The 26,607-nt window shown below is 48.8% G+C and overlaps 3 protein-coding genes across 7 annotated transcripts in view; 2 read left to right on the top strand and 1 right to left on the bottom strand.

The window, feature by feature from the left end:
- Gdap2 (ganglioside induced differentiation associated protein 2) overlaps nucleotides 1-12,331 on the bottom strand; it is a 32,185-nt gene extending 19,854 nt beyond the window's left edge. The window contains exons 1-2 of one of the 2 annotated variants that reach the window (XM_076319071.1): nucleotides 12,054-12,331; nucleotides 1,235-1,268 (exon numbers count right to left, since the gene is read on the bottom strand). The gene's annotated coding sequence lies outside the window, so the exon portion shown is untranslated. The remainder of the gene's footprint in view (nucleotides 1-1,234; nucleotides 1,269-12,053) is intronic. The other variant, XM_076319069.1, reaches the window with a different exon arrangement.
- Nucleotides 12,332-13,248: 917 nt separating this feature from the next.
- LOC143150630 (uncharacterized) lies at nucleotides 13,249-15,970 on the top strand. The gene is made up of 9 exons (XM_076319068.1): nucleotides 13,249-13,404; nucleotides 13,501-13,653; nucleotides 13,904-14,035; nucleotides 14,146-14,283; nucleotides 14,489-14,704; nucleotides 14,857-15,030; nucleotides 15,112-15,326; nucleotides 15,398-15,663; nucleotides 15,723-15,970. The coding sequence occupies exons 1-9, from the start codon at nucleotides 13,276-13,278 to the stop codon at nucleotides 15,968-15,970; spliced, it is 1,671 nt and encodes a 556-aa protein (XP_076175183.1). The 5' UTR covers nucleotides 13,249-13,275.
- Nucleotides 15,971-17,200: 1,230 nt separating this feature from the next.
- LOC143150627 (uncharacterized) lies at nucleotides 17,201-26,591 on the top strand. Of its 4 annotated transcripts, XM_076319063.1 has the most exons (16): nucleotides 17,201-17,357; nucleotides 18,585-18,880; nucleotides 19,180-19,284; nucleotides 20,525-21,409; nucleotides 21,530-21,923; nucleotides 22,080-22,441; nucleotides 22,556-22,987; nucleotides 23,059-23,232; nucleotides 23,356-23,565; nucleotides 23,638-23,889; nucleotides 23,980-24,266; nucleotides 24,333-24,435; nucleotides 24,500-24,697; nucleotides 24,764-25,106; nucleotides 25,302-25,831; nucleotides 26,066-26,591. In XM_076319063.1, the coding sequence occupies exons 2-16, from the start codon at nucleotides 18,680-18,682 to the stop codon at nucleotides 26,159-26,161; spliced, it is 4,572 nt and encodes a 1,523-aa protein (XP_076175178.1). In that variant the 5' UTR covers nucleotides 17,201-17,357; nucleotides 18,585-18,679; the 3' UTR covers nucleotides 26,162-26,591. The 4 variants fall into 4 exon arrangements, with proteins under 4 accessions (XP_076175178.1, XP_076175175.1, XP_076175176.1 ...); XM_076319060.1 differs by having other exon boundaries at nucleotides 24,764-25,831; XM_076319061.1 differs by lacking the exon at nucleotides 19,180-19,284 and having other exon boundaries at nucleotides 24,764-25,831.
- The last annotated feature ends 16 nt before the right edge of the window (nucleotides 26,592-26,607 follow it).

Raw genomic sequence — 26,607 nt, 5'->3', positions numbered from 1 at the left:
GCCTTTCTATTAAACAACAAACGACCTCACATATGGCTCACCGGTCAATCGATGTTCCACATTCGAGCAAGGTGAACATTTACGAGTTTACTTCGTGTCCCGTTTCTCCTCTCCAACCGCGGACCTTCCGAGCGAATGCTCCCTCATACGGAGAAAAACAAATTTCACCTCGCGGACAAAGAGACGAGAACCGTCGTTGTTGCAAATTGCTATATCGTGCGATGATTTTTTTTTTTCCGAAAACTCCACATTCTGTGGAACGACAGTCGCCGGTATTTCGTCTTTCGATACGGAATTGAGCGAACGAATAATGGAATTTTTCAATTAACGTCCGAGTATCGGTCCCCAAAATCCATTCATTGATTCGAATCGACAAACGCGAAAATAAACGAATCCACGGTCACGGTGAAAGCAAACCTAAACCACAATTCTAAACGTTAACTGTCTACTCGATTATTACCGTGCGAACAAATTCTTCGAATTGTATAAATTATCTCCAGCGATGTGCGAAAAAATTGTTACATACCGACTACACGATCGTTGCAAAAACTCAAGATTCCTTTATTCCTTTCTCGCGCGTGTTTGCATTCTTCAATGCGTACCATCTGCGGAAGAGTTAAACGGCATCGTTGATCGACGTCACGAGGGTGATTTAACCCTTCATCGTTGCAAGTACACGTCAATGAGCAAAAGTTATAACAGAGTACTTCGTAATTTTCATTGCGCGTTAGAGTATACGATTTACCATCGGATCGGAAATCACCATGTTTGACATCGGTAGGGAATATATAAATAAATTATATACCAAAAGTCACGGTACGAATTAAAAAACGTTGAAAAAATAATCGAGGCGTTGACGTTCTAGCGAGCACATTGGTACGATATTAAACGACCAAAGGAGTAATTTTATAAGTAGCATGGATCGGTTGATCGTTAACTCGAATAGTTGTGCTCACCTGGAAGGTGGCAAGGTAACTTTTCGAAAATTCAATGAGACATCCGGGTGATTGGAAATTTAAGACGACACTTGAATTCCTTTTTTTGGCAATTTTTATTTTAATTTTGAAAACAGAGCTAGAGAGAGAGAGAGAGAGAGAGAGAGCGAGAGAAGTAGAGAGAGTTTCTCGAGATCTCTAGACGTCCGTTTGCATAACCCAATTGATTACGACACGTTGTCTGGGAAGCCATATCCGATATGCCGTTCGTTTACAAGAAAGTGGTGAATGCTACTTACAGTAACGTGAAGATTTTGTCTGGTCCAATGTATCCTGGAAAAGTGACGAGAATCCCATTAGTTAAATCGAAATCTCTATACAGTGTGCGAATTTTATGTCTCCGTGGTCACTCGTTGAAAATCAACGATGTCGCGTATCGTACGTAACGTGGCAAGCTTCTTCCGAGTGTCCAAAATGATGGTGATTAGTAGGAATGTACGTTGTTGGGTACACGCGGCATCTACGAGGCTAACGAATCGAGTGATCGGGTAGGATAAAAATATTGAAATTTTAAATCGAAAATTGAAAGTAAATAGATGTAATTGTAGATCGCAAACCGACTTAGGTTTGACGTTTGTCGAGCGATGGGGTGAAACCATCCGTGGGATAGCTGGAGTTGTGGCATCGAGGAGTGATGACCCACCAGTGACCCACAACGAGGGACGATCGAACGCGTCAGGCACGGTAGAGACGAATGCATCGAGGGAAGCCTTTCCGATATGCGGCGTTCTGTAACGCGGGGCTTCCAAACAAATCCTTTGTGACCGGCTTGTGACCGGCTTGTGACCGGCTTGTGACCGGCTCGTGACCGGCTTGTGACCGTCGACGAAGCGAAAACAGCTGGCTCGGAGGAAAAATAAAGGGGAAAGAGGATCTCCGGATTCCGCACCACTCGACCTATTAATTGCGTTATAGAAACTTGCCCGGAATAATATCGCGGAGTTTCTCGATCGCGAACGAGGCGCGAAAGGGGTATCGAGAACGGGGTTAAAACGCAAAGTTGACGATCTTCGATCGATGGGTATTAATGGCTTTTCGGCCGATGACGCGGATATCGCGTGTTTTCCCGGAGAAAAAATTGAGAACTGTTGACGGGGTACTGCGTCCTTTCGCGAACAAAAGTCGAGCGCTCTTGACACGGAATCGTGTCTTTTCATTAGACGCTAAGAGCCCTGGTGGCTCGTCTTTTGTCGAGGACTGGAGATCTTATCGGTCGAGTATCCTACGTCGCCGTTTGATTATGAGTCGCGATTGTTAAACCTCGATTCGAAGCATTCGGAGAACGGCGAGGTAGGAGCTTCGCGGAAACAATCTATCGTTCGATTTCGCTCTCGCCGAGCGATGGAAATTTCCCAAGACTTATCGCGAGATGCCGACTCGAAGATCGACGACGATGATCAGCTATCGTTGGGTTATCTCTCGAAGGAACGGTGTGTACGCTCGAACGGTAATGCGCGTTGATTCCTCGTCCATTTGCACTTCGATAAAGACGAACTACACACCTCGTTCGTTGGCTCCGTGGTCGCGTTTTATCGATACGTGGGAGAGTGTTACGGGCCTTTATTGACCCCCGTGAGGGAATTGTTTCGAACAAAGCGCTCGCGAGAGAGAGAGAGCCGTGAAACTTTTACGCCACCGGACTGTGTCACGTTTTTTATTGCCGGTAATTAGTACCGGGGGAAATTTGCATGGAAAAAAATCGCGCGATAGCGCGGAGGACCTAATTTCATTGGTGGTATTAATTAACGGCGAAATGAATAGTTACAGAGGAAATGTGAAACCCCGTCTCTGGTAAAGCGAAGCAAAGGTATTTCGGTATCCGATCCAAGGGGAAAATTGTCGAAAATTCTCCTTCGAAGAGAATGTTTTCATCGTTACGGTAGGAATTAACGTAGTGACGTAAAAATTGACATTTACACGGATATTCCCAGGAAATTTCTGCAAATAGCGAACAATTTTCCCGCCGATGTAATATTCATTGCGCGCGATAGAAATTCGAATGCTACGAGTAATCTAATTTTCGGTGACCGTGGTGCGATTACTTCCAGTTGAACATTTTTTTTACCAATATTGAAAATAGAACAATACCGCATACCTTTGCCGAATATTGCCGATATCCACAACGATGGAGGCACGATCGGTGTACAATAATTTTATCGAAGCGTATTCTTACGAGTACCTAAAATAACGCGACCGAGCCTAAATCCACGATGTTGCGATGATCGCAAATGCTCGTGATCGATCGATCGTTGATCAAATATTCGCCGAACTCGTGGTATCGCGTACGTGCAGTGTTGAAACGCCAGCTGGGATTGTCGAAAGTTAAATAAGAAAACTTTGGAACCCGGGAGCGAGTATTTTAGCGATTTCGCGAGTCCGTCACTTGAATATGTTCGCTGATTGGACGACGTCAAATTATACGAGAACTTCGAACAATTGACGTTTATTTTGGGAAGAGCGGGAATCATTCTCAATTAAGCCGCCGCCGCCGCCGCCACCGCCGCCACCGCTCATGCCCGTAGCCATAAATTTTTATGCGGGGAATTTTTCGCTCGACACGTAATTACAGCGACGCGCTGTCGCGGATGTATCTTATAAACATTCATGATACACAGCACCGAGATAATTGTTCATTTTTCGTTGAATTCAGCCATGCTTATAAAAATATCGCATCGAGTCGATTGTAGTTAAATACCAAAATGTGGCACGCCGGACATGCGCAAAGAATGCAAGAATCTCGCGCGAGATTCGGAAGGAAAATATTTGTACGGTAAATTTTCGGCAAACAATTTCGCCCACACTCGATCGAATGAATCCGGCTGCGAATATATTACGCAAGAAGCGTAAAACGATCCACTTTCTTCGTTCCGTAACAAACCGCGCAGCTGTCAGGGAATAACATATCGGTGCGAGAAAAGTAGGGGATAATAGGATTGCACACGGGGTTCAGATAAGACTTTTGATAAGATTACCGTGGAATAATACTTCGCACGGTGTACATTTTTACAGTCGGTTTGCCACGATATATTTTTTCCTCGCATTGGATCAGCGAACCAAGCCGATCGCGCGGTACGGCGCAAAATGTGCAATTTTATCGACGCATCGATACCGTATATTCGATACGTATTTTACGTACGAAGTACCGGGAGAAATTTTTTAAATTATCGCCTCCTCTTGTAGCAAAAGTTGAACCGAAGAAACGAGTCGAAGAGACGATTCGATTTAAATCCGACGTAGAAACTGGAACCGAAAGCTACTTAACGTCTTGGTAAATTATTTTCGACCGTTCGTCGAGACGCTTCATCGAAATGGGTATATAAGAATAATGGTGCTCTCTCTGTAAATGGGGCACACCCAGCGGTTATGTTTACGCGATATCGCGAATCTGACGCGTCTCTAAGTTCGAGAAATTGATCGAAAAAGAGAAAGTGGCGACCTTTTAAACGGATGTTTTCGTAAAACTCACGGTCGAAGTGTATAGCGTCGATACGTTCGTGACGTAAGTTTCGATATCCGTGCACAGGTCATTTAAAATGACGTTACCGTGGCGTTACGTCGTTTCATCGGCTCTCGGACACGGGTATTCCATAAGCAACGACGAAACGCAAAATGAAGCGGAAAGAGCCGGCACTCCTCCCAGTTTACGCGATTCTTGTTAACGAAACAACAAGCGATTGCACCGTCCGATATTTCTAGCCAGTTACGAGCAGCAATTGGAACGCGAGTCTCGCGCAAATAATCGTTTATTGACTCAATTTTGGAATTTCTCGAGGACACAAAACTAAGACGATGTGCCAACGACGCACTTAAACGATCGACTCGATCAACAACCCATGATTCATTTGTCCTCGGTGACTCCTAAATGAAAAGACTACGACCACGTTTTCAGTCGTTTGTTCATTGACAAATCGTTATTGCGATTGATCATTTACGGATTACTTCGTGGCCGAGCTTTATCGCGTCTTGTCAATATTCATTTTATCGTCGACGTATCGGACAATTGGCGAAGCTTGTAAACAGCGTAAGGATGTCGACAACGAGATGCACGAACCTTGGATCTGAGACGAAACGTCGTCGATTCCTTTTGCGAACATTTCCGACATACCGTTCGAGTCGCGCTATTCGTTTGCCTACGAACTGTACGGGTTACTTAAACGTGACAGGGAAATATCCGTAGAACGCTGGTAGATATTTTGCGTCTTTCGAAATATGTGTTTCGCTACTTGGTACGGTCAATGGGGCCGAGTTTGCCGTACCGCTAATCTAATACATATAACGATTCGAACGATTTCCCTGTCTGATTCACGTTGAACGCGCATCGGTCGAACAGTTCGTAGTCTCTCCGCGTCAAGATAAGCTTTGTTCTCTTTGTGTCGCTTCTCACGTGCCTCATCGCCGCAAACTATTTTCCACAGTTCTCGGAGTATTGCGTGCAACAGCGTTCGCATTACTCGAAGGAGTTGTTTTTCCGTCGGGAGATTCAATTCCTCTTCGAATTACCGGAATATTATTTCGTTCGTCCATAAAGAGAAACAGCTATTCGATGCATGAAAATGTAACGATTACGTACTCGCACGATATTCTTAATTGGCGTTGCATGTAATTTAATCTCTAGCATCGCGGAAACTTGATCCGTTCGTTTATAGTATGTAATTGGTATTACGGTATTAAGGTATGCATTCTAGCTACTCGCGGTGGTATCGTATTCGACTTAACCCGAGGCTGATCTTTTTCTTTGCGATACGAAAAAATTGGGACGGTCGTAAGCTTTCTGTAACCCGAGACGTTAATTTCTCATTGCCGCTCTATACGATCGCAGTCGTTATCAACTCTCGAACGATCGGACGTGAACGGTTAAGGAGAATTGTAACGGTTTTATCGAGACTTTCCAATTTCTTTGCAAATCTACGAAATCTACGAAAGGCTTACACGGTAAACGACAGGGGGGAGACTGAAACAATCGCTAAAACTTAAAGCTCCCGCGCGGCGGAATGACGTAATAGTGACGCATTTTAGTTTGTAAGAGGACTATTGTCGCGCTACTATGTCTTCTCGTGAGCTAAAGTTGGAAGCCAACGATGCAATGGTACATCCTTTGTTCGAACTTTTATCCGGGGAGATAAAGGACATTCGACGCGTGAATTTCCCCGGTGATGCGACTTCTTTCGTTCTCTTAAATATCCGACTCGCGACTATTCGCGCTGACAAATTGACTCGCTCGGCAAGGGTTTACGGTTCGGATCTCGGTCTCGCGCGCTAAGAGCGAACCGAATTACTCGAAGTGGATCGTATAAAAAATTCAAACTCGAAAGCACTTGAAGCTCCGAACATTTTTCATTCCGAGAAGGAACGAGTTATCCGCCGGAGTCGATGTGAAAAATTCAGGCTACTAGTTTTCCATGCATACGGGTTCGCTTCGAAACGCCAAGTTGGAAGAATAGTTTGCAAACTCGAATTGGCAAGTTGGTACAGCTGATGGAATTTCTATTTACGTAACAGCGATAACTTCGCACTCGGCTCGTCATCGAATCGACGCGGTATTGGGCAATAACCGATAATAGATCCTTAAAATAATCAAGAGCCTTCGGTTTTCGCAATATTTCTTATCTTTATTGCCGATCGCGTCACTGGAACACAATCGTTCCGAAAACACGATCTTCGGGAAACACGCGACGTTGTCGTTCAAAATGGACGATTAAATTTTAAAGAAATTACACGGATCTGTATCGGAACACGCGCCCGTTAACGTCGAACGCAGGGAAAAACGAACAAGCAACAGTTTGGAGAACATGGAAACTTTTTTTTAAGATCGAGAGGACGGTTTAAATATTCGGCAATTTCTTGGCCAATTTCCCTTGTCCGAGCGGAGCCCCCGAACATCGATTCGCGAAATAAGCCTCGACTCGATCTCTTATCGATTAAGATGCAATTTGTGCCGGCGAACGGAATATTAACGTCGAAAACGTTTCGAATTCGGTCCGGTCGTAATTAACGAATCGCGTAGACGCCGATCGCTGAAAACGGTAAGAAAACGAATCGAACGGTTGCACGTGTCCCGTGCGGGGTTGAGCAGCTTCAACACTTTGGCGAATAAAATTCAAAGAAGACGCGTCTCGAGGCACGTGACGTAATGGAAGGATTTTCCTCTCGCTCTCGCTCTCGCGCTCGTATTTACGCCGTTTTCCGTTTCGCGAATTTTCCCCGCTGGCGCGTTCCGCTCGTTTCACCTTTTATTCGACTCCGGAGACGCGTCCCGAATGTCATAGAACGAAGATTCCGGACTGGGACGAAAATTCATCCCGATCGATAGAGAAGCGTCCGAGGGAACACCGAATACGATGTACTACGCCTACGATATCGGCTCGTACCACGGAGAAAGCGAATCGTCGACAGACTCGATCCGATATTTCGTATTTTCTCGTCGAAGACTCGAACGAACCGAGGGTTCTATTAAAAACCGGGGCAACTTAGGCTAATCCCAGAAATTCCTCGGGGTTGCGATTACTCGCGAAGCTCGTCACCGACGCTCCGAAATTTCACCGAGCACGTTGACATTCGAAGCGAGTAGCGTCTTGCGAACTGTTCCCTAATTAGCGGGACTCGAGGTTTCAACGACGTTTTTCCTCGAGCCTCGAGAGGATCCTCGAAAGCGTCGCTAGAGCTTTCGAGCACCTGCCGCTGCAATCATCGCGACTACGGAACAGAGCACGAAAAATCGCGCTCTCTTCCTCTCTCTCTCTCTCTCTACTTTTCTCGCCAATTTCGATTCCTCGTGCGAGCGAGCCGAAATTTTGGCATCACGGTCGCGCGAAATTGAATTTTTTAATCATTACCTGCCGCGCGTTACTGCGGCAGCAGATATACTCGCGAACAACGAAACAAGCTTCCGCGCACTGTTCGCGCAAGGAGGAATATTTCAGCACCGAGGCAGGTCCATTTATCGCTGGCAGTTTATCAACGAGTCATTTTTTTACCAGTCGCTTTCGAATTCGGTTAACTTTATCGGGAAAACGAGACCCGGTCGGCTCTCGAAAAACGCGAGAACGTTGAATAAGAGAAGGTTGTCGTTTCAAAAATTGATATCTTTCCTCCGACCAACGGTACCGCGCTAGATTATCGAACTGCGAGTTTTACTCGTCGGGTGTGTATCGTTGGCCGTTCTTATCACTTTCTAGACAATTCGTCGACTGTAACCGTGATTTCTTCGAAACGCAATTAACATTATTTCTGCGTTCGTTCGGATAGCTTCGCGGGAGGATTTTGGCCCGATTTCGCGCACGGAGGCCGGAGGCTATGGACTCGGATTTTAAAGGAGACTCGGCTCGAAGCTAGGCCGCGTTAAAGGTCGAGAAATAATGGTGACGAGTGCGCGACCCAAATCGTCGATAGGAGATCTCTGTCTGGAACAGCTTAAGATTCGACGCGATCCAACGCGGGATGCCAAATGATCGTACGTAGGAAGCACAAGTTGGCACGACGTTCCAGCGAACTGGTGGAAACGTTACATCGGTGCATTGACCCGACATTTACCGAGAAATGTTATCAAACCAGTATCGATTACACGCAGGAAAACCCCTTAAGGTAGATCCACACTCGTAACGGGGGAACGACCGTAACGTTTGCGATATCCAGGCTGCGTACACGCTCGCAACGTTCTCGCGTTTTCGGAGTCCAACGCGTACAGCTGTTCGAATATTCGGAGAAGAGCGAACGGAGCTTTATTCTGTTCGAAATACGTTCGAACGAAATATTAATTGCACTTTCTTTCGAGCGTAGAACCGCAACGATACCAACGATATCTTTCTGAAATTTTTGGCCAAAGTTACGGTTACGGTTGCAAACCACGGCTGACATCACGGGGGAGTTAAAGGGTATCGATTTCCACCGGTAACAGTGTCGATTCATTCGAGTACGTTAGTCGGGAACCAGTCGTTCGAACAATAGTCAATACAGGCAAGTATAATAACGGGGGCTTCGAGATACGCGTGACCTGAATTATGAAATGGTCGTCGTTCGCGACAACGGGGCTCGAGCAGACACCGTCCCCGGTTTCGTGCGTTCGCTGCATTCGACGGGGCCCGCTTAAATAACTAATGAGAAAAACGAACGGTATCCTTCCGTCGAGGAATCCGATATACAGGCATGCCGGAGCGACACGCAAACCGCTCTCTCGACCGAACGCGATCGAAAGGGATAAAAACCGAGCGCGAACGCGAACGCGGAAAGCAACGGCGAAGCCAACGATTACAACGATAACGCGCTCGATACAGATGGAGATTCGTCTGCTCTGATTTTTTCTTGATAAAAAAAAAGCGCGCACAGTCGATAGTTTGTCGTTGCATTGCTCGTCGCGGTCGAGACAAAATCAACCGGCCGTTCGAGGTCACCGAAGGGCTGTTCCCCCACCGTATCGTTCGTCCGCGCACCGGGCGCCCTTTTTTTTTACGATATCGTTAGCGGGCCTCGGACCGAAAAGACGAGAAACAGAGCGACGGAGCAGCTACACGGAACAGTGGTATTCACGAATCAATGCCCTTGAGGGCTGAAAATATTTGGCTCGCCGGTACAGTCCGCCGTTTTGTATCTTAAAGTTGACGCACCGCAAAAGTGAAAAGTCGTACGCGATGCGATTCACAACGACGATCGTCGTAACGACAGGAATAGACTTTTCTTACTTTGTACGATGACACACGGAACACGGGACCGCGAACATACTAACACGGTGCCACGATAAAATATGTTAATTAAAGCTACATCGCGCTCGGAGACTGTGGCACGCTTCGAGCGAAGCTGCTGATAAAGATGCGAGATTCGGGTCGATGTAAAGGCCGGTAAACGTGCACGGCCGAAAATGCACGACCCAAATTATCAACACGTGACCCCTATTATATTTACGTCCCGTTAGATTAGGCATTTAGCGTTGGATAATCCCCAGCATCTCGAGAACGAACCGCCGGCGTTAGTTTACCGCTGCGGGTTCGTTTAACGACGGGCCTTAATTATCGCTACGTAGAAGTTGGTTTATCTAATCGTTTCCATCGCGCTGTGCTTTGGAAACCGAGCTACAGTCGTAGGAAAGCGGTAACCGAGTGTCCGAGTTGCTAGTTTTTAACACCGAGGATAAATTTACGTAGAAGAGAGAGAGAGAGAGCGTGTGTTTTTCAAGAGTCGTACCGCGACTGCGATGTTTGCAAATACATAGTCGAGCGAGAAGACTGCATCTCTCGTCGAGATCCGGTTTTGCGACTTTTTCTTTTCAGTCAGCGAATATAACGAGGAAGACGAAACACGGAGGGGACGCGAATAATTTACATTAACTTCTAAATCCGGCTACGCTCGCGGAACCGTGAAATCGAATGCATCGATCTGCACTCCGCCGTGCTCCGATTATCCTTTATTGTTTGCCAATTGATTTTCGCTATTAAACCTTGAAATATCGAAGCGCGCTCAAGTTTTTTCTCCTTTAACCTCATCTGGTCGTGGCGTCGTAACGCGATAATCGAACGCAAATGGAGGCACACGATCGAAGCCTCGTCGATTCGGCGATTAGAATGCGCGATACCAAAGGTTCCCCTCCTTGATCTTTATCCGCTCGGAATGGAAAAACGATGATAAATCGAATACGAGATAGCACCGCGTTTCGACCCAAAGCGGAAGAAGATTCGAAACTGCTTCGTTTCCCGCGTTTCGAGTTATCGATTTTACGGTGCATAATTGTTGGCCGTGTCCGATCGTTCGATCGCGTCTAGCTTTGCAAAAGGGAGCTCGGATTTCGGTTAACGAGCAGCCAGAATTTGTACGAACGGGTTACGAGGAAACTGACCTCAAAATCAAGACGCTTCGAAATAGTAGAAAAATCAATGACTAGATATTTGGGACACGATTCGACGAATCGTCCGCAACGTTCCGTGCGGTGATGCCGCACGAACGGGAAAATAGTCGATAATTCGGTCCCGGAGTGAACTGTGTTTGCCATAATCGAAAAGAAACTCGGAACCGGAGTGCATCGCGATTCACGAGTCGGCGATCGCACCGAGGAACCGACGCGCGCACCGAAATCGATGCACGTTCGAGTAATTTTTCTCGAGATCGAACGATACCAGCTCGAGTTATTTTTTCGAGATAAATCGGCCCGTATCTGATCGCAACGCGCGTATTCGTTTTGTACGCGCCTCGGTACGGGTCTCGGTCCTAACGGGGATCAACGAGCGTCGTAGAGGAGAACGCGTTGTAAACAGGCATCGAGGCACAGCTGATAGGGGACGAGTGGATTGGCGCGAAGACGGGGAATACGAGACGGAGAATGCACGACAGGAATTATCGACGCACGCTGCTCGAGTATACCGGTATACCAGCAGCAGCTCAGCGATCAAGGTCGCGAGCCGAGGGTCTTCCGCTAGGTACGCTTAGGAGAACTCGATGGACACGGCTAAAGACGCCTATCCGACGATCCTACCTCGATCATTGATTCCAACGGACCCGTCTCGACCGAGAGTACGTATCGATCGATAAGTAAGGGCGATCGACTGTTACGTTTCCGAACGACACCGAGGGATCCGATGAATATTTCAACGCACCGAAATACTCGGCGTACCGCGGGTTTTCGTTCGTTGGAAACGAGAACGAGAGAAATATTTCGGAATTACGACGGGAAAGGGCAGCATCGATAACGAACCGCGTCTCGGGCAGCGCGGCTCGGTAATCGAGTTTCTGTCAGTCCGCTGTCAAATATTCGTCGATCGCTTCGGACCGTAGGTACACTGTCACGCGATCTCGAGGCAGCCTCAGCCTCGTCGTTTTTCGCTCGAATTTCCGTGACAGTGACGAGCCCCGCTTATCGAGCAACAGAGCAAACGGAGAGAGGACGGCTATTCGGGGCAAACGGGCACCGATCGAAAGATTCGCCCCGTCGCGAGACCCCGTCGGTTCCCGATGGGACACAAATTTCCATGGTGCGAATTTCAACGGTGAACGACGACCAGGGTAAAGGATAAAGCGAGAGGGAAGAACCGCGTGCTCAGTCGCGCCGACGCGACGCATCGTTTGCAGCTCGCTCACCTGCGAATCGTCCGCCTATCGGTGCGGTCGAACCTGGACTAAAATGCAGCCCCAGGAGTTGGACAGGTTCCCTGTCCTTCGGTATATTTCGAACGCGAGCCCTCCTTCGGTTGTCCTCGTTCCTCTCTCCTACCTGCCGGACGAGATCACTTTTTCGATGGTAAAAACGTCACCTCCGTTTCCTCGTTCTCGAGCTGGTCTCGTGAGCGCAGCTCCGAGCGAAAACCCGCCAAGACACCCGGGCGTTTCGTCGCATTCGTGCACGAACAGTAACTGACAGCCTCGTCATCGAAGCGATCAGTACGGCACCTGAGCGCGCGTGCACTCCAGCGGACCGACTCCGATCCCGACCAATGGGAGCCGTTAGCCCCGATCTCGCGCATGCGATTCTTCAACGGCGCAAGGCGCCAGTATTCGAACGCTTTCCTCGGAGGGTACTCTTCGACGATCCTCGCGATTACAATTTTATCCTATCCGGGAAAATGCGTTTCCGAGACGCGTATCTGTTCTTCGAAGCGAGCGAGTAAGCGAGCGAGCGAACCACCGAACGAGCGAGGTTAAGATAACGCGATCGTCGACGACGTAAATACAATATTCAAGGTATCCGAATTCGAAAGGCCCATTTTACAATAATCCGATCCGCACTTTCACGGTGCGCAGTATTTTCAAGAGAAACGCGTGCAGGTACTTGTTGCTCGTGTTCGTTTTGCACGGTGTCGGTAATGTCAAGTGTTCTTTTTTCTCTCGGAAGAAATAAAGTTGTCCGTTCGGAAGATGTACGTCGATGATTATCGGAATTAGAATCGTGTTAGATGCTATCCGTGGAATAATTCGCGTATACGTGGTAGGTTTACGATCGCTTGGCACGCATTCGCGCATTCACGATTATCCGCGCGTCGCTGCCAGATGGCAGCTGTTGTTTCGTTCTTTCCGATCGAGCAATGGCAGAAACGAAAGTAATATAAAAATGCGTCCGACGTTCGATTACCTCGCGCACTTGAAAAATTGTAGTCTCAAACGCAATTCGAACAGCACGATATCGTTTTTCTCGTTTAATTGAAATTCATCAACGTTTTCGTGGTTCTTTTGTTTGTAAATTTTTTAACCCGATGACAGTTCGACCGTCCTCTTGGAAGTAGAAAATATATTTCGGACCTAACCGTTTCAAAGAATCCTTTCGACGAATATTGGCTTTGGCTCTATCTTTCCGTTATAAATATAAATGAAAATGTATTGCTGCGCACGTGGCACGTTTCACTGTCAATACGCCAATGGAGTTCAATTTGGGAAATTACGAACCAAATATACCATCGAGGAAGACATTATAGTAGAGTACACTTTGCAAAATAAAGTACGTAATTCCGTATTGATTTCTCACGCAGCAGCGCCACGACGGAAATTACATCGCTCGAATTTTTATATTATCCACCGTGTATAAATATTTCAGGAACGTGTCTCCACGTGCGACTGGATCGGAATATTTCCCAAGGGGTGGACCAGCCTTCGGGAATATTTGACTTTCGAACACGTTCTTGTTACGCCGAAAATGTCATTCATGCCCGCTCACAGCATCATGTTCGTGAACACGTTTCACCGACAGGTTACGAAACCGTTATTAACCCCGCGAAACGTAGAAACGCGAAACCTAGACTCGCGAGCGAGTTTGATTCCTAGTTCTATCGATCTTTGGATACGAAGGTTCAACGTTTGGTTATTCGTCGCGTCTATCCGTTCCGGAGAAACACGTTTCTCGATTTCGATCCCCTCGTAATCGGAGCGATCTCGTCGATCCAATGTTCCATCGACTCTCGCCCACTCGTTCGTAACGTGCATTAAAAATCCGGTCACAGGCGTCCACAAACATCGATTACCAATTGGTCTACGTGAACAAAGAAATGGAAATCCTGGGCACGAGTTGTTACTTTCGCTTCGTCGTGCCACCGTTTCTTCATATCCTCGAACGAAACGCGAGCACACCGGAAGTAAGTAGCGATTCGGTAACCGGGTAATTTACGACGTCCGGCTTCTCGGCCGTAAAACGAACCTATCCGTGGATGTATATAGACGTTAAGAATCGATCGTAACCTTTCAGCACGGAATCGCCAACGATGATTGCACGCCCTCGATCAGATCACCGTTACCAAGCGACGCGGAGAGAATCCTCGCGCCGAGCAAAGTAGCCGGATTTCGTTGCTCCACCAAATTGGCGCCGATGTTCGCGTCGAACCGGGTGAGATGTCGTTCACGTCGCGGCGAAGTATCCCGCGCTCGCGACTCGTTTCCGCTCGTGGCGTTACGCAGCGCACCGAGCTTCCGGTGAAATTGTACGGACGACACCGCGCGATTTCTTCTCGCGATCTCGAGTAGTCGCGGTAAAAACGGTTCGCGATGATACGCGGGTCGATTGTATCGCAAGAGTTCTTAAATCGTTCCAGGTTCAGTTTTTGATGTCGCATAACGAGCAGCTCGGGGCGCGAGTAGGACGACTGACGCGCGATTTGGAATTAACGGAAGCGGCCGTGACGAGGGAGAAAATGGCGCGGTTGGCCTTGGCGAACAAGTTGCAGGCGCACGAGACGTTCGTCACGGAAATGTTCAGGTGCTTGAACTTAACGGGGGCCGTCAAGATCAAGGACAAAACGGGGCAAAAGGTTCAATTCTAATCGATAGACCCAGTTCTTAGTCCCAGGACGTAAGCTCGCGGACACGAAAAAGCGCTTCGAACTTACGACCGGTACGAAGATTCGCGCGATACGTACGGTCGCTTGATTGGAATCTCTTCGTTCGTCCCCGATTTACGTAGATGCTCGTACAGAGGGTTAAGTCGAAAGGATTGTCTTCGATGAGCGACGAGAAAGGCGACAAGTCCGTGTTAATTCCGGAGATCTCGATGTGGAATCGGTCGATAGAGAAGAAAATGTCGAGCGACGAGGACGTAACGGAGAAGAAGGAAATCGAAGAGGTTCCCCGGGCCGAGGTAAATTTTCTCACGTTTCGTTTCGCCGCGTCGCGTCGCGTCGCGTCCGAACAACGACTTTCAAAGGTGTCGATCGAACAGAGTTCGTTGCTCGACGGATCGATAAAAATCGAAGAAACGATAGGACGAAATTCCGAAGCGGATGGATCGGTCAGGAGAGAGTTGACGCCGTGTCGGGACGCGACGAACTTCGATGTCACCTTATCCGTCGAACAGCTGTCGCCGCGGCTCGATAACAAATTTTCGGGAGCCACCTTATCCGCGGTGGAAATCACCTCTATCGCCGATAGCCAGCGGTAAGGAACGACCCGTTGTTCCAACGTATTCCGTGTTGAAAATTCAACAGCGTGTTGCTCAATAATTCCAGTGGTTGTTACGTAACGAAAGAGGCCACGGGCGCGACAAACGAAGCAAACGTTAATGCATGCACGGACAATTGTAAAATCGAAGAGACTAACCGTGTCGAGGGCAACGCGAGCGAAATGAAAAACAACGCGGTCGACGATAAGGAAATTGTGGAAAAACTGGGTCCCTTCGTGGCTACGAATTCGCGCGTGGCTTGTTGCGATTGTCATCGCGATTCTTCCGCGGTACCACCCGCGAACAAGAAATCGAACAAAGAGGGAACGAAAGGTGAGAAGAGATCTCCGATCGATGAAAAGAATACAAATAATTTCCTTTTTTCTCTATAGATTGGGTGCTCGAATGCCAATGCGACTTGGAAGTGGCTAACGGGATACATCGGGTGATCGAAAAGAACGTGGAGAGCTCGAAGCATTGTCCGAAAACTCGTGCAACGGACGCGGTTCCATCGAACGTCTCGCTTTCGTCCAAGTTGGAGAACGAGCCCGAAAATTCCACCGATAACCAAGCACCTAGATCGAAGCTATCCGCGATTTTGATAACGGGCAGGAACGCTAAATTTTCGATTATCAGGTAATCGTTGGTTAATCTTTCCTTTCCGAGCCATTTCGACTTTCGTTGTAACGATACTCTCGATGTAAACGCAATAATCGTTTCGCAGGTACTGAACTTCGGACGATAGTCTTCCGAGAACTACCATCTCTTCGAGCCGAATGCGCAGGAGCGAAAGATTCGGCCGACTCGTTGACAAAAATAAAATGTAAATAATGGAAAGTTCGACGATTCGTGTTCCCTTTCTCGTTAAAAGCGTTCTCATTGAACTCGTTGTATTCATTCCAACACTTTTCCGGGCCATGTTCAGCGTCGAGTAAACACGTTTTAGCGAAATTACCACGAATTCTCTGCGCGAAAAACCAGCCTTGAAGAAGCGTCGCGTTTCGCGTAATAATAAATGTTTCCACGTGGACAGTACATTCTGCTGTACGTCGTCTGCGTCGTTCCTTGGATTATTTTTAAAACGGAGTACACACCGATGGGAGGAAACGGTAAGAGCTGCGCAAAACTGCTCGCGATAATGGCGTTGGAGGCAATTTTTCTATCGCGGTCGCGAAATCGTCAACGTTTACGATCGAAACGATCGTTGGAACAGTTTCGACGACGATGTTCGAGGGAACGAGACGGCGACCACGGGGAAAAGTCGTCTAACAGGAAGTCGACGCGCTTCTGTCCGCGAGCACGTGTACCGCTTCGCCTAACAGTTCGAAAAACTGACTAAATATAGAATACGAGCGTGCACTATTGTTAGGTTGCTTGCATTTTCGTGGCTACGTCGTTCGTTCGGCGCTCTCTTCGTGCAATCGTCGCGAACCACCGTCGCAAATTCACGATAACGAAAGCAAATTTTGTTCTCTCGACGCGTTCATCGTTATCCAAATACATACGTGGATCGTTGTGGGTTCGATTTCAGGAGGAGCGTTTCGAATCGTTCGTACGATAAATCGTGTAATTCCGTACATCCTGTAAATTTGGTGTTGCGCGTAGCTCCGCGTAGAACCGCGGAAAAATATCCGCGGACGCGTTTATTCGATTAAGATACTGGACACTGAGACGCGTCGATCTCCGGTGGAGTAAAAAAAATAGGGAAATAATTTGGCGGGTTGATCCGTGCGGGAGATGCTCGAAGGGTAGGCTCGATGATCGTCGCGTTTCGGGAAGATTGTCCAGAGAGCCGGAATCGACTTCCTAGATCGCGGGAAGTCGGATGAAAATGGTGCTCGCGCCGGCGCATCGTTCGATTTCCCGAGCGAAGGCTCGTTCGTGCTCGCGCACGCGGTCTTTCGAAACGATATTTTTAGAGAAGTGAGACGCTGGCCGCAAGCGGCGACGGTAGTCATCGAGCGTCGTCGTTGACCCTACGGAAATCGAGCCCTGCGAATATCCGAGCATTCGGATGACCACCGCCGGTGAGTAGATAGACGCACCGATAAACATCGAAACGGTTCCGTGTCATCGACACCAGGACTCGACACGCATTTTCACGATCGATCCTCGAATTCACCGCTCTTCCGTTCGCGTTTCGCGCGACTCGTGCCTCGTTCCGTGCGACTCGTCTCGTTCGCGGTGTCGCGTCCACTCGACGATTACGCGATTCACGAGAACGCGGAGAATTATTTCGTTTCGTTCGTTGGAAGTTATCGGGCTGCTCTTATGGATCTAAATTTGGAACGCGCGCCGAAGCGCTCGGTGCGCCACTATTTATGATGTATTTATGGCACCGGGCTGTGTTCGCGTTTGTTTCGTTTTGATAAACCGAAGCGGTACCTATCATCGACGGAATCTCCGTACGCCGGACGCGGTTCGTTCGTTCGTTCGTTCGTTCGTTCGTTCGTTCGATATTGTTGGCCAGTTTTCTCGAGAGGATTTCGATTCGAGTTTTCTTCCTTGTTTTCGTTTCTTTTCGCGTTCGACGCTGTTGAGCTCGCGGAGTCCGTTTGCCCGTGGATTCTTTGTTTTCGTTCGTTCGAGCCTGAAACGCGGGGCCGTTCTCGATCGTGGATCGAGTTATATTTAAGCGTATTTACATCGAGCCGCGTGTTGCGAGGAGAGACGCGGCGAGCACGCGAGTCGTAAAGCTTCTTCGAGGATTCCCTCCCCCGTGAAGAAACGCCTTTGATCTTCGACGCGAGAGAGAAACGAGTATTTCGACCCTCGGACGAAAAGGAACGAAGAAAGAAAGTTCATTCTCGAAGCTCGCCAATACGAAACCAGAGATTATTTCCATCGAAAGTATTTGGCTGTATTCTCTTGCGACGCGCGCACTTGGTTTTTTTCTCGTCGCCTCGCCTTTTTCAACGACGAGTAGCGCAGATTTTAAAATAAAGGATCTAGACCGATCTATCGTCTAAAAATACGAGCTGACCCGGTCCGAGTTTTTTCCTCGGTGCCAACTCGCAGTCTTTCTCCCTCTGCGAAGCTGCTAATCGCGATGTCGTAGATCGACGGGATCAATTTGCGGACGAATTTATCCCGGTGTTCGCTCGGTTGCAAAATACCCGATCGAAGCGGAAACGATAGGTTCGAGAAGCTCCGTTGCGAACGGATCCAAGATTGGATCTTTTTCTGGAATTCGATGTTCGGTGTACGGGAATCGTAACGCGGGAGATTGCGAATTATTCTCGTTACTGTTTCAGACAACCTAATCGCTCGTTCCAAGCCTGGACAATCGAATTGTCCGAAAGGACGAACTTTTCGGAGGAATCGCTAGTTCAAGTGGAATAAGTACAGTATGGGTGCGGCTGGTAGTAGTAACGGTGCACCTCCTCCTCGTCCTCCTCCTCTTCCTCCTTCGGCACCTTTGAGAACACGAAGCGAGGAAACGTTTATCCACGGTACGGAGGAATCCTGCTGTCCGGAATACACGAACGAAAATATACGACAAAGGACGAGGGCCAGCGCGTTCGACGTGGGTGAAGAACCTCGATCGCAGGTTAAATTTAAAACGAATATTTATTGGTCTTGAGACCGACTCGAACGACCAATTTCACGCGACGTGTACAGGGTGCTCCCCGAGGCAACCGGCGTGTTCGCCGGGTTATCGCGACTCGTTAACGCTTATCGAGAGCCACGCTCACCTCGGTAACGGATAGAAATAGACCGACGGAGAGATTTTCTCCGTTCGAAATTACCCGGGAAACGCACCGGAACCGATTATCGCAACCCCTGGGAGCACCCTGTGCGCGGACTGGCGGGCTTCGTTTCAGTTCCTTCGAAACGAATTGTTTCCAGGGTCCGAGTCCTTACGCGAGCTTCAGGGACGACGAAGAATGCTGGAGTCAAAGACCATCGGCGCCGAGTCTCTCGAACTTGCCACCCCCGCGTCGGGCGACCTTGGTGAGCGACGTTCTTCTTTGTCCGCGAAAACGCTCGAACGGTGCCAAGTAATCGTAAAGTCGAACATCGCTCTCGTTTCGCTCCCGAACTCTTCGAAATCGTTGATAGCGTTGAAATCGTACGAGAGGAACGGGCTTCGAAATTAACGCTAGCTGCCTCGCGCCGCTTCCCCGATCTCGTTTCGACCAACTGCCAATCCGTTTCCTTGTAAGACGTCTAATTTTAATCGAAACGATCGGCAAACACCGGGAGCCTTTTGTTGAAAAGTACCGGAGCTACGGTGGCGGCGCGCGGATCTCGGGCAGGAAATTTTCCAAGCGAATCGCGCTCTTTTGTCCCGCGCGGAAAAGACGACGCGGTCCGCTGGCTGATCTCCAAAACCTCCTCGACGCATCGTGATTTCGGGAGAACACGCTGAGTCACGGTCACGAAGCGACGAGTTCGCAGGCATCGATCCGCGATCACGTGCCTCCGAGTCTCGAGTTCCTTAGGAGAACGCGGCTCTAGCCTTCTGGCAGTGCGCTCTCGTGGATCATCGGGTGTGGATCGAGCTTTCGAAAGCTCGACGACGATCGATCACGTTGCAACAACGAACCACTTTCGCCACTATCGCGGCTGCGTGGATGGATCCGCGAGGCTCGAGTCGTTCGGGAATACCACTTGCTTCGAGAAAGCTCGAGGAAACGTTCAAAGACCACTTGGAACTTCTTTGGTAACCCGACACATTTTTATGCCAGTGATTACTTACCCTTTATTTCGGATTTATTTTCCTACGGCGCTCTTTCGTTTTCGAGTTGTACAATCTCTACAAGTGCGGACTCGAGACTCGAAGAATCATCGATACGATCGTGATTACGCGTTCCGCTTAATTCGGTAATTAACGATTCTCGTTTCTTGTTCCATTTGAGAAAACGGACGAAGAATCCGAAGGAAGTAACGAGTGGCAACTTTGCCATTTTGGCAACTTTTGTTCGAGAAATTTCATTTCAAGATCGCGATCATCTCCGTGCGAAAGGAACTCGAACGTTTTTTCTCGTTCAATTCGCTATCGAATCGCGCTCCCCGGTGTCTTTTTAACGTTAAAATCGACGCAGCGGTCGATCCAAAGTCATCTCTTCGCGGTGCAATGCAAAAAGAAGAACGGGCAACGTACCCATTCCTTGATCCAGAATTCCGATCGGCGATCAGCCGGCCAGTTCAATTAGGATCTCTGAAATTAGTCCATTTATTTATATTGCAGTTGACGTACGCCGCGCAGATGACAGGTTGGCAGACAGCCGAGGGGCACAGCCCTTCGTTCTCTCAGCAACACCAAGAAGCTATGGAGCTTTCGCGAGCGCTCGCGCAGCTCGCCATGGCCAATCAGCAGTTAGCCTCCGCTCACACGATCACCCTGACGCATTTGGAGGAACTGTACTCGGATCTCAGAAAGGAAAGACAGTCGAAGAAGCGAGAAGTTTCGCCGGATGCGCTCGACGAGGCTCTGAAGAGGAGACTCTCGATGGAGCGCGAACCGGGCGAGGAATACCAGGAGGACGGACGACGGCCAACCAACGATCGGGACAGCTCGCGGAACGGGCCGAGAAACGCGCGTATGGAAGAGGAGAGAAAGCTCCGGTCTAGAGTCGAGAGGCTGGAGTTGTTGGCGAGGGCTCGGGGATCCGAGAGCGAAGAAGAGAAATTGGACTCGTCGACGGAGAATCCTCGACGACGAGACGATGTCGCGCGCGACAGGGTTCCGAGCAGCGCTAATGTACCTGACCGCGAATCGAACAGCCACTCCTCGACGAATCGGATGGAAACGACGGACGACCAGCCTCGAACGAGATCCGTTCGCGGAACGCGCGACGCGTACGGCGAACAACCGAGCGACTCGGTCTTCGGCGATGAAACGGATCGCTCGACGATGAATTTGCATTTAGAAAAGTCCGATGGGGTGACATCCAGGCTCGAGGACGAGGCGATTCGGGCGGAAGCCACCGCCAAGAACGAGACGATCCGGTTCACGGAGGAAATTGAGAGATTAAAGGCTGAACGATCAGAGTACCGACGCGCGAACGAAAGACTGGCGAACGAGTTGACGGAACAGAAGACGTTGCTGAACAAACTCACGGAAGATTACGAGGTGCGTTTCCGTCTTCTATTTGATTAATCATTTTACACGCATCGATCTAAAACGGTGGTGTTCGCGTTTTAGACGATTCTTGTGTATGCTGTGTTTCGTAGAACGGTCAATTGTTTACAGGAATCGAAGACGCGTCGCGAGGAATTAGAGTCGCGCTTGCAGGAACGCGGAATCGAGTACGAGGAATTGACGGGGAAGTTGGACGTCGCCACGAAGGAAACCGAGAGGTTGTCGAAGGAAATCGACACCTTGGGTGCGCAGAAGGACACTGCCGAAGCCAGAATCTTCAGCCTGGAGCAAGAATTGCAGAAATCGTTGTTGGAAAAGGAGCAAATTAAGAGCGCAGAGAATCAGAAAACTTTGAAGTTGAAGGCACAGTTGTCCGAAGAAGTCTCGGACAAAAAGAAACAAATAAAAGCTCTCGAGGACGCTTTGGACGAGATTCGAAGACTGAAGGAGACTATCAAGACTGAACGCAAAAGCGACGACGAGGACGCTTCGAAAGAAGACGTTGGTACGTTTGAAATTTAACCGATTTCTTTTTTCTCCTTCTTTTATTTTCGTCCGGAGAGCCAAGCGACTGACGTCGAATCTTGCTCGAAAAATAACCTGCTCCGGAAATATATAAAATTTCGCTTTTAGAACAGCGCGATCGTTTTATTCCGAATAGATCCGATTGATTCGACGGACGATGCGCAAGGGAGTCCAACAACCGACCGCGCGACCAACATAGAGGAGTTCAGAAAAGAATTGACTCTGAAGAGGGAAGCCAGGCAACGAGCAATCACGGCCGTCTCGTCGGAAATGGAACGACTCAGACGCGAATTGGACGCAGAGAAGGAGGCTCACTCCGAGACTTCGAGGGTTTTGGATCTTTTGAGGTCCGCCCAGAACGATCCTCGGACCCAACAGCAAACAAGCGCGGCAGACGGAAGCTTCAAGAAATCCAGAACCAGAGATCAGAGGCCGGAGGAACGCGAACTGGATACCACGAAACGCGTAGAGGCTCAACGATTGATGAGCGTTTTGAAGGTACGGAGAAATCCACGTTGTAGAATATTTCGAACAAGTTTGCGATATTTTGGTCTAAGCAGAAAATAGAAATAGAACCGACCGTCGCGTGGAAATTTGATGTTTCGATGGCAGGTCTCCGACGAACTTCGAAACGATATTCGGTTCCAAATCGAGAAAGTGGACGATCTGCGTTATCAGCTGGAAACCGAGCCGGATCAGCATCGGTACCGTATTCGATGCCTGACGGAGGTTACAAACAGGACGCGAGAAGCACTTCACGCGAGGGAACGCCGTGCCAACGAGCTGAAGGACCATCTCGCGCAGATTCTGGTCCGATTAGGGGACAGAAGCTTCCTGGACCTGAAGGACGACGTCGGACTGGAGTGCGAACGTCAGCTGGAGAACATCAATAGCCTGAAGAGCCTCTACAACGAGAGACTGAAAGTGCTGACCGAATTGAAAGAGGCGGCGATCAGGGAGCTCGCCGGAGTAAAGGAAAGATTGGATCACTCCTTGAAAAAGTCCGAGTGTTTGGAAGACGACCTGAAGAAGGCCGACGAAAAGGTATTAAAATGCAGCGCCGTGTCGAGGAACGTACTTTTTCAAATCTATTCGTTGTCTCGCGTGTGCGACAGATCGATGTTCAGGATACCGAGATATCGAATTTAGAGTCTCAGCTGGGACTCACCAAAGCGGACTGCAGGGATCTCCAGAATCAGATGTCGCTCATCAACGGATTGTTCACTCAGATGCTGATCGGTGCTTCCTCCGCCGACATGGATCTCGATCGACTGACTCAATTGCTTCAGGTACTTTAGAGTTTCGATCCGATTCGTATGTACATTCGTTCGCGAAAATCCATTCTTATATATCTTCGGTATTTCGAGAGACCAGTGCGCCGGCTGTTGTTTTAGATTAATTTTATCTATTAGGAGAATCACGATCTAATAAGCGACATAGCGAGAGAAGAAAGCACCGAGGCCGCAGCGCTCCCGAAACTTCTTCTGGACTTGGTCGAGCAAGTCGAGGGTAGCAAAGGCACTCAGAAACGTACCGAAGGAGAGAACAGTGGAAACGATGGCGAGGTTGAGAAAAAGGAGGACGATCTGCAACAAGAAGACATAGCTCACAATTTGCCCAAGGTGACATTTTTTGAATCTCCAGTCGTTGTCCAATAGCTTCCGAAATTCCGGAACAATGTATTCTGTTTTCAGGTGTGGAGAGTTTTGTTGGAATTATTGAGCTGTCACGCCGAGGGTAGTTCGTCCGCTGCCGCAGAATCTGCTTCGGATCCTAACATTTGCTACAAGTCCGTCGACACTCCGGCCGGCCCCAGATTGGTAATATCCGTTAGCAAGACGTACATTCGTCTGAAGGAATTAATTCTCGAGAAAAAACATTTGGAGAAGGAGATGAATCGGATGAAACAGTTGAATTGTCATTTAGAGAGCAAGCTCGGCGAACAGGTAAGGAATCGAGGTGTTCGTACCGGAGATTTTTCAAACGCGGGCTTTGGACTTTGATCGTTGACCCGAAACTGTCGAATATTCCGCCAGGAAAAGCGATTATCGGCTGTATCGGCCGAGTTGAGCAAAACTTGGACCATCGTCGATCGAATGCAGGCTCAACACCAGCAACTGCACACTCACGAGAAGATTCTACGTTACGAGCTGCAACAGAAACGGAAAATGCTGCAAGAGTTGAAACAAGAGTTGGAGTACTGTCGCGAGAAATGGGAATCGGCCAGACAGAAGAACACAAACACCGAGCTGGAATGGAGAAGCTTGCGACGAGAGTTTGCCGCGAGGAAGGCTCTGGCTGTTCACGATTCCTTCAACAACAGGTAAGCAACGAAGAATTCGCGTCGTGGACGTATTCTTTGATCGCGGTCGACCTTTTCTCGATGCAGCGCCGAAAGTGGGTTCAGCGACGAACGAGGAGACGACACGGACGAAGAGGACGATGCCGTTGAAGGAAGGCTCAGACTAGGGCCGCGCAGGAAACCGCGAAAGGTTGCGCATTATTTTTCGTTTTTTTCGATTACTTCGAGCCGGTTTTAAGACGAAACGTTTCCAGGAGAGTCCTCGAGCACCATCGCCGGATACAGAATCGGAACAACCGACCGACACTGAACTGTCCGAGCCGAAAACTGGTTCCTCGGCGACGCTGGAGCAACGAACGCCCACTCCGGAAACGGAAGCTGAACTGGACGAGACCGATGCAACGGGAGCGAAGTTGAACGCGGAGTCTGCAATCGCAACGGAAACGTTGTCGGTAAGTTAACGAGAAAATCCAATTCGTACAAGTACTCGTGGCACGGTCGTTACGTTGTCTTTGCAGCAATCGATATCGGAGAGTTCGCAAGAATCGTTGGATCCTCTGGACCAAGCTCTGACAAACGTGATTCAGAATCTGATAGGGATCAGCGAGACGTCGCCATTTGACAGCCCAAGCGGCGAACCAGATGTCACGGAGGACGATGGAAAGGACGACTTATTCAACTCGGAACGTTTCTCTACGATAGACTCGAGTCTCGACTGTAGCGATGCGTCTCACGATCCAAACCACTCGACGGAGAACAACGTTGATTTCGTAACGCCCTCTGAGCCTGACCTCTCCGTACGAGACCTTGCCCCGTCATCGAGTGTGTCGGAAACCTGTCGGAAAATTGAGAACGCGGACGGTGAGAAAGCAAAGACCGAAAAATCCCCGAATTGTTTGTCTCACGCACCCATCGTAACTAGCACAACCAGCACGCAGCCTGTTTTCTCCATCGGACCCTTTTCCTTGTCCACAGTGACACCTTCGATCGCGAGAAACGTTCAGTTTAACAACGATCGCACGATCGCTGGCGCCTCTAATCGATGTTTTACTCCAGTTTTCGGTGCGCCGTTGTCAGACGTCGAGGAACGCTTCGACGTCGGTTCCAGTTCGTTCGAATCGTCCGCGTCCGTCGTGTCCTCTTGTCAAGAAGCGGAATCGCGAGGTTTCGAGAAACGTACGGTCAGGTCATCGGAGGGTGTCGTTGACTCGGACAGCGTTTCCGTCGACTCGTCCTCGAGCTTGGAAACGGTCAAAGAGTTCCCCGCGTGTTCCCAAGTTGAAGCTGGAAAGAAGGAGAGCTCGGAAACGGCATCCTCCAGGCAAGAAGAGAACAAAGTAGTCACGGTCAAGAGTCGAACGCCGGAAGAAGCTTTGGCCGCTAGAGAAGATAGATTGAAGAGACTCGAGGAACAGGCCAAGTGGTTGATGAACAAGATGAACGCAACGAGCAGAAGAGGTTCTGCGCTCAGCACCAGACTCGAAGAACTCCACGAGGCCTACGGAGAGCCTCCCGTACCTCCTCCTATGCCGGACGTTCTGCCTAGTCGAAGACTGCGGACAAACTTAACGGATCTACCTCGCCAGGTAAGATTATTTAATCGTTTTGTACCTGTACGATAATCACGCTACGGGAGTGCCACGGGAACGAAAGGGACATCGATCACGTCGACGGGAATACTTTTCAAATTTGGCACACTTTGTTCGTCGATGAAACATTTTTTGTTCAACTCTTTCTCTCTTAAGTATCGACCACCTATTTACGAATTATGCCGTTATAATATCTAAAACGAAGCGTTTGTTAACCGTCTGATTATTTAGGTACCTGAATCACTGGACACCGAAGATACTGCAAATGCCAATAAGCCTGTCCCGAGCAGCGGTTTCGACGAATCACCGCCGGATAACGCGCCTTAAAACGCCCACGATTCTCATTGTACGAAGAAATATTACTCGACGTTTATTTTTGTCAAAGACAGAAACATGTGTATATCCGACGCGCCGATCGAGCATCGGCGCAAGAAACGTGTCGGCTCTTATTATAAACAGACATTATATAATTGGGACGAGTGAAAACGTTTGGACCGGTTACTTTATCGATCGAAAGTCGTTTTCCTTTCGAGTTTTATCGACTCGAAGCTACCAAACTTTTTACCAACCATTTTTTCACGGTATAGTATTTTTATCATCAATGTGCCATCGTTTGTATCAATGTAAGTAACTTCTTGTTGTTCCTAACTGCGGAAGTAAATGTGATTACTTACGAATCCGTTCCGGTTTTGTACCTTCTACGATTGTACCTACTAATTTTGCTGTATAAATAAAGAATCGGTAGACGATACTTTGACAGGTCGTTGGACATA

Source organism: Ptiloglossa arizonensis, chromosome 8 (assembly GCF_051014685.1).
Source record: "Ptiloglossa arizonensis isolate GNS036 chromosome 8, iyPtiAriz1_principal, whole genome shotgun sequence".
Classification (NCBI taxonomy): domain Eukaryota; kingdom Metazoa; phylum Arthropoda; class Insecta; order Hymenoptera; family Colletidae; genus Ptiloglossa; species Ptiloglossa arizonensis.
Note: the sequence above shows the minus strand (reverse complement) of the source record. Positions and strands in the feature narration are given on the sequence as shown.

Bases quoted from the DNA above. Each gene is read 5' to 3' on its own strand.
- LOC143150627 (XM_076319060.1), top strand. From the start codon at position 18,680: ATGGGTGCGGCTGGTAGTAGTAACGGTGCACCTCCTCCTCGTCCTCCT. The intron at 23,233-23,355 runs GTACTTTAGAGT...TTTATCTATTAG, and splicing joins GACTGACTCAATTGCTTCAG to GAGAATCACGATCTAATAAG. The intron at 23,890-23,979 runs GTAAGGAATCGA...ATATTCCGCCAG, and splicing joins AGAGCAAGCTCGGCGAACAG to GAAAAGCGATTATCGGCTGT.
- LOC143150630 (XM_076319068.1), top strand. From the start codon at position 13,276: ATGAAAATGTATTGCTGCGCACGTGGCACGTTTCACTGTCAATACGCC. The intron at 13,654-13,903 runs GTTACGAAACCG...ATCCGGTCACAG, and splicing joins TGAACACGTTTCACCGACAG to GCGTCCACAAACATCGATTA. The intron at 15,327-15,397 runs GTAAGGAACGAC...CAATAATTCCAG, and splicing joins TCTATCGCCGATAGCCAGCG to TGGTTGTTACGTAACGAAAG.